The 7,280-nt window shown below is 36.6% G+C and overlaps 2 protein-coding genes across 2 annotated transcripts in view; both read left to right on the top strand.

Annotated features, from left to right (window-relative positions):
* Positions 1-358: 358 nt before the first annotated feature.
* On the top strand, positions 359-5,589 carry gsdf (gonadal somatic cell derived factor). The gene is made up of 5 exons (XM_041811688.1): positions 359-640; positions 1,057-1,214; positions 1,302-1,385; positions 1,486-1,616; positions 3,315-5,589. The coding sequence occupies exons 1-5, from the start codon at positions 519-521 to the stop codon at positions 3,462-3,464; spliced, it is 645 nt and encodes a 214-aa protein (XP_041667622.1). The 5' UTR covers positions 359-518; the 3' UTR covers positions 3,465-5,589.
* A 154-nt stretch (positions 5,590-5,743) lies between these two features.
* Positions 5,744-7,280, top strand: part of aff1 (AF4/FMR2 family, member 1) — a 33,202-nt gene continuing 31,665 nt past the window's right edge. Inside the window, exon 1 of the mRNA XM_041810749.1 lies at positions 5,744-6,205. The gene's annotated coding sequence lies outside the window, so the exon portion shown is untranslated. The remainder of the gene's footprint in view (positions 6,206-7,280) is intronic.

Genomic DNA, 7,280 nt, shown 5'->3' with positions numbered 1-7,280 from the left:
TTAAGTACAACTTTATTAATGTGTGTAAAATTGAATTCGTGAACTTTGATTGGCTGAAAGTGGGTTCACACACCACTGCAGTGGCTCAAGTTCAAAGGGCCATCTATGGATCTGGTGTGATTTTCATTAGTGTTATCTTTTTGGAATTTAAAACAGACCAATTTACATCATAACTTTAGACTAGACATAGACTTTGGTCTTAATGCCTTCCTCCTACCTTTAATTCCTGTCTGTTAGGGTCTCTTTCTTTCACCGCCAGATTTTACTCCCATCTTTCGCACAGACCAGTGGACAAGACAACAATGTTAAGTATCTCAAGGCCAAGCTGGGGTACGGAAAGATAAAAACCCAGGTTCCCAAGCCCTGACAAACAGTACCTTGTGCAGCATCACTGACTTGTCACTTGTATCTCTTCCTGCTCCTCCAACCAGAGACACACTACCATCTGCACCCTTCGTCCCCTGCGGTTCTAACGCTGCATTAGTTGATCTACAGCTTGGCCATCCACCTCGTGCACCATGTCCTGCGCGTTTGTTGTCATGACAATGCTTCTGGGCTCTTCAATGGTGATTGCATTTGTCTTGCAGTCATCTAAGGAGGAACCTGCAGCCTCTGCAAACTCTCCTGTTTCCCATCACAGGTCAGTACCAAACCTGATTGTTCATTTATGTTTTTTGTTGATATGCAAGCTTTATGGCATTAGTAGTCACATGTCAAGTTGAATGATGCTTGGGGAACAGCAGTGTATGTGCAAAGATGTCTTTTATGCTGTAGGGTTAAAATTTTAAAATGCATACTTTGGCCTTTTTATATGGGTTTGGCAAACATGAGATTTTATCAATGGTTTAAGGTATTTTGACTGTTTAAGTATGTTGTGCAAGAATTGATCACCTTCATCAACTAAATGTCTGTAAAATGGTAAACCAGATCATTGGGAGGGCATGCTGCTGTTGCTCTTAATTTTTGCGAAGGATTTCTTAATTCTTAAACATTTCTGCAGAGTAATTTTCAATATTGAGAACTATTTCACTGAAATGTGTGCTTTTTGATGTTCAGGTGCCAGGGTGAGTCGTTGCAGTCCATCAGGAAGAGCCTCCTCAGAGCCCTCAACCTGCAGATTGAACCACGGCTCCCCAACGCTGGGTTGGACCACGTCAGAGAGCAATGGAGGACCACTTTCAGCAATATGGCTCACAGAGAAAGGGATGCTGCAGGTTGGTGAAATACAAAACCTTTATAGAGAGTTACTTTTCATGTCAGCTGAAAGTCTAACCGCCTTTTCTCTGTCCTATTTCTTGCAGCTCCAGCTGTTTCTGGCAGCTCTGATTGTGGAAACAGCACAAGCATGAGGTGCTGTTCCATGGCCTCTGAGGTCTACATGAAAGGTGTGCATCATTGTTGCTTTTTACATACTGTACATGCATTTGCACTTGTATAAGAGGAATTATAACAAAAATCCCTTTCATATCCATCCTTATGTTGCAGATCTTGGATGGGACAGCTGGGTGATCCTCCCTGTCAGCGTTACCATTGTCCGATGTGCACTCTGCAGCCCTGAAGGGCACATTGTGCAGTGCCCATCACCCCTCTCTGGTGTCCAGGATGCAGACTCACAGGTATACAAATAAAGACTCATACACGGCAAGAAATTTTCCCTTATGTGCAAAGATGTCCACATAATAGCTCTCAAAAACATGATCTAAATCAGTTTGAAATCAACTTATGGGTCAGGACCCAAAAGTGGGACATGGGACTATGATCAGTGGGTCATTACAGACATACAGCCATACATTTTATCTAACTCAGTTTTGCTGCAGTTAGGAGTAAATTTGGCTTATTTTCTCATGATTCTCTACTTATTTTTTCTAGTGGGGGTGATAAATCTGGTTCTGCACATGATAGCGTGTTAATCGCTATTTCTAAAACACTAAAAATCTACATGCTATCAATGTAAACAGATTAAAATGAAATATATGCATGCATGTTCTCCTTGAGGTTTTTAATTCACTTAGATCAGTCATATTTTTTATTCCTTCTAAGGTCCAAACTGAAATATTTCTTTTTAAATATATTTTAGTGGTTAGGATATAATTTATTACATTTAGTCTAATATTAATGTGTTTTTGGTTGCTTGAGGATAAGCCAGTTGAGAACAGCTCATCTAACTGAAATGCTTCCTATTGGATGACTGAAAAAATACAACAAGTATAATACTTCTTTAAAGCTTCAGCAGAGGTTAAAAAAACAAAACAAAACAAAAAAAACTTTATTTTAAATGAAAGGATTTGTTATTTTGTACAACTAACTCTTTTTGATTGTATCTTTGTGACCAGAGCACTATTGTAAGCCTTCATTTTTCTTCTGCAGATTTAGTGTAAAATATCAATTGATTAAACAATAAAAGTATTAAAACATTCATGACTCATCACTAGTCGGAATGAATGAATCTTGTCTTGTAGAAGTTGCATTATATTCACTACTTTAATTTGGGTTTTTGGTTTCTTTTGCACCTTTGTGTCCTCAGCAAAAACCATAGTTAACTTCGGTATGTTCTGGTGGTGCTGCCAGCTGCCAGTAGATAAGCCTGTTTTTTTCTCCTCATGCCAACAAAAACCTCGACCTAACACAAGCCAAGGCGCTCCCTAAATCTGATCAACCTGAAATGCATGCAATGTGGTAGCAGATGTGTTTTGGAAACAGCAGATGGTGTAACTATGACTAAACGAGTTCACATAGCTGAAATCAAGCCACAAGAAGTTAAAAAAATATCCATTTATTTGAAGAAAAAAATGGTGGACAGAGTACTTGAGTAAAAGTATTGATACGCCAGGTCAAATGTTACTCTAATACAAGGGAAAGCTGCCCAGTCAAGTTTTTACTAGAGTTAAAGGCCTGGAGTGCTTGCTTTAAAAAAAACAATATAATATGATGAAACAATAATTGATACATCATTGATTAAAAAAAGGATGTTAACAATGCCTGATCACATTTTGTCAAAAAATATGAGTGTAAAAAAATACATTCACAATAGAGTTTTAGTTATTTGATTGTTATCAAAGCATATCGTTCATATTATGTATATTTAGTCAAGTCTAATTTAATATATGTCCATTGTGTCAACAGTTTATCTTCCTACCAGGGTTCTTTAAACAAACTAATCTTGAAATCACTTAATACTTTATCTAAGAATGCAAACTACCTTTGGAACAAGAATGAATAAACTTGATGCAACACATTCCTTTGTTGATATATTTGATTGTCTCCCACAGCTTGTTTCTTCATGCCTGACCCCTCCCCTCTTTGTCCTCCTGCAGGTCCAGGCGCCATACTGCCAGCCAACCTCAGAGGAAAAAGTGCACGTCATTTACGTGGATGAATCCGGCACTGTGGTCCTCTCCTCCATGCAGCTAACCAGCAGCTGCGGCTGTGGGCGCGCCGACCTCCTGCAGCCCAGCGGAGAGTAAAGTTTGATTTATAGTCCTTAGTATGTGACACCCTGCAGACTCAAACAACATCATATGTGAGCCTATTGTTCTCTCCAGTAGATGCTGATTTTGTCATTGGCTATTTCTCTTTATGCAAGGTGTTATCTTAGATCCTTTCTGTGTGGGTTCAACACTGAGCATGGGAACTAAATCAGATTTTTGTAAGAACTTAGTTTTGCATTCCTGTCTCTCTGTTTAGCTGGAAAGAATGATTGAAAGAACCAGAACAGGAACCTTCTTAAATTAGTCTTAAAATTGTACTTGTATGACATTATTCATCTTATTTATGAACAATTAACCTGAGTGTATAATCTTAATTTTTGTGCTGTTGTAGTCCATAGTAAATCACCAAAAAAATTAAGCTTTTAAGGACTTTTCAAAACAATAAACAAGAAAAAATTCTGTGAAAAAGTTTATTTCTTTTTCACCAAGAGACTGATATGATGTGAAGCAGACACTAGTCTGATTTTGGTGCCAGTTTATTTCTAAATAAATCTCATGAGTACAGAGTGCTATTTAAAGCTACTTAATGTTACGGAGCGTTCCCTTCAAAAATGTGAGACTGTTCAGAGCCAAATCCTCTCACAGGCCAGTTAATAAACCATCGCTTGCTCTTATGGATGAAACTGTCAGACCAAGGTCAAAGAAAAGATATTTTTGTTAATTTTACTACCGAATTATGACTTTGTCCAAAGGAATAAGTGTAGATTGTTTCCAGAAGATAAACTGTCTGACCCTTAAATGTAATATTCTCTGAGTATTTCTGTGCTTTCCCATACACATCCACTTGCCATGCTCCATTTTTAACCGTTTCTATGGCAGAGAGCTAAAAGAAATAACACTAGTGTGCAACTGCAAAACATTTACCTTTAATATGCTGCATATAACATATTTTTTGTTATAGAAGAGATCATCCTTTAACACTTTAAAGAACATCACTTTAAAATAAGTTGTGATTTAGGACATAAATCAAGAAAAATAAATTATCAATTTCCTTTGACATACAGCACATTTGAGTGCTAATGGGACCTTATTTTAACCTTTTCACTACAACTAACTGAAAAGATTTGTATTTTTATTTTATGAGAATTTCAGTATCTCTTTGAAATTTCTTCTTTTAGATTAAGCAGTGTCACATAAGAAGTGATGTTGATTGAATATTGTCACTGCAGTGATTTGTTTGTAGGCAGGAGGGTGAGTGCCAGAGATAAACACAACAGTTACAATATCCAATACAACAACTTGAAGAACCCGAAAACACTAATTATTTTTTAACTTCACCAACGTAGTCTGAAATCAGAGCAGGCAACCCAAACATTGCATGGCACTCTTGGTACTCCATAACAATTGGTATCACAGAACAGGAGGTCAATTACCCCTAGTTTAAGGCAGTACAGAAAAAACAAAATGAAACTAAAATGGTCTTAAATGCAAAACAGGTTAAGTTTAAAACGTGAAGAGGGGGGTAACTTAACAACTTAAAACCTTATATCATTTTACAGCCCTGATTCAAAGAGATACAACTTATCCTGAAAGCAGTGAAATTAGAGTCTTTTGTGTGATTTTTGCTGAAAAGAAAAACACAGTCAGTTGTAAATGTAGACCATATTAGAAATATTTTAGAATTCCTGTCTGAGGTGTAGTCATACATATTGTGAAAGTTGCTCTTCTCTTATATCATCACTGATGAATGTTGCTTGTCCAATCAGATTACTTTGCCAAAACTAACTGTTGTATAATCACTCATATTGAAGAATGTGTTTTATTTTTACACATTTTTTGTTCGACTTTAAATAGAATGTGTTTCTTTGATTGCGGTTCTCAGTTACATTTTTAAAGTACAATAGCATATATTTGAGTTTATTTTTCTTTCTTTTGTTTTGATTCTAAAATAGTCTATTTGCAAAGTTACCTCACTCTTCTCTTTTTTAGCTGTATCCCACAGACACACTCTGGCGCTTAATATATAACCTCATTTATATATTTACATCAATGCATAATGTTTTATCCGGGTTATGAGCCTGCTGTAATCCGTTTTATCCTTTGTACTCATTTACTGATTTTTTGCTTAGAAAAATTCTTCAATAAAAATGACTCAAGTCAATCTTTCTTTTTTGGCTTCCTTTTTGTTTTTATTATTACCCTGGGAGCTTTAATGATGACTGATCTTAATATAGCTCTTAATGAAATGCTGTTCTGTGTGCCGACCTTTCAGGATGTTGTGCCTGCCAGACTGTGATGTGTTAACTTGAGGGAGGAATATAGCAGAGGCAGAAATGTTGGCACCGTATTGAGGGGAAGAGCAACATGTTGCGCACTTCTGAAAACTCAGAACTCCGTATCTGTTCATGCATTTTCACAGAGGATTTAAAATATATATTTTCTTGGAATCTGAACTCACTGAATCTTGACTACACTAAAACACTAACTCTCCAGGAGGACAGGGAGATCTGGGCTGATACTTGAACATTGCCAGCAGTTTGAATTTATTCAGAATCTTGACAAAATGTCAACTGCGTGGCTGTCCTTGATCATACTGTTACCCCATCTGATGGGTGCAGGTGCAATTGTGTGTTCAGAGAAGGAAACTTTGCTGAATCCGATCCCCAGGACTGTGACACAGCTAACGGACTGTTTGATGGAGTGCACTCAGATGACGTATATCAAAAAACTGCAGCTACAGGACAACCATAATATAAGGCTCACAGATTCTAGAGAAGGTAAGGAGACTGTGATATTTTTAACTTTGAAATGCAGCAAAATCAAATACTGTAAGCCATCTTTTCCTACAAAAATATAACCTGAACTAAATGTTAAGTCATTTCAGGTAGAGAAGTGTGCACTCTTATATTCATCTGTCAATGTTTGAGGGATTTCAAGTGATCTGATACAGTAGTTCTACAATAAATTCTGATTTTATGAACCTCCTACAATTTCAGTTTTTGTTTTCCAGGTAAAAGAGGTCATGATTTAATTTCATAATTATTGTTGAAGTCATAGTAGGTGGTACAGACCCAACTTCCCCAAAAAGTTGGCACATAAACTGCAAACTTGGAATAAAAACAGTTGTTTGTTAATCCTATAAAGCTATATTCAATATCATACAACATAAAGAAAACCAAAAAGGAATAAAGTGATTTATAATTTAAAAAAAATTATTTTGGGGGGAAAATCACACAAATATGAATATGATGCCTGCAACACTTTCCAAAAAAGTTGGGACAGGGGCAAGAAAAGACTCAGAAATTTTGAAATGCTCAAAACACATCTGGACATTCCACAGGTCTGTAGGTTAATTGGTTGCAGATGATAGTGCCATGATTGGGTATAACAGCACTTCTAAAAGGCTCAGTCATTCACAATTAATAGGCGGCGTTCAACATTTAGTGAAAGACTGCATGGGAAAATAGTCCAATAGTTTATGAGCAGCATTCCTCAACATGCAATTGCAAGGAATTTTGTGATGTGACCATTGGAAACACTTTTGAAAACCTTTATCAGTTAGCACAGTACATTGCTGCATCTACAAATGTAAGTTAAGACTCTACCATGCAAAGGGAAAGCAACAACATCCAAATATGACAACAGGAACTGCACTGAGTAACTTGAAATGTTCAGTGCTTAACAAATTTATTAGACCACCACCCTAAGTAAGTCTATGCCACAGCTGCCCTAAATTAACAGCATTGGTAATTACCAAAATCATTTTTTATGTTTCAGCAATGGTTAATACACCAATATGTAACCCAAATGATATATTTAATGCTAAAATATAATTATTATTGTTATCCATGA

The sequence above is a fragment of the Cheilinus undulatus genome, linkage group 17 (assembly GCF_018320785.1).
Source record: "Cheilinus undulatus linkage group 17, ASM1832078v1, whole genome shotgun sequence".
Taxonomy (NCBI): Eukaryota; Metazoa; Chordata; class Actinopteri; order Labriformes; family Labridae; genus Cheilinus; species Cheilinus undulatus.
Note: the sequence above shows the minus strand (reverse complement) of the source record. Positions and strands in the feature narration are given on the sequence as shown.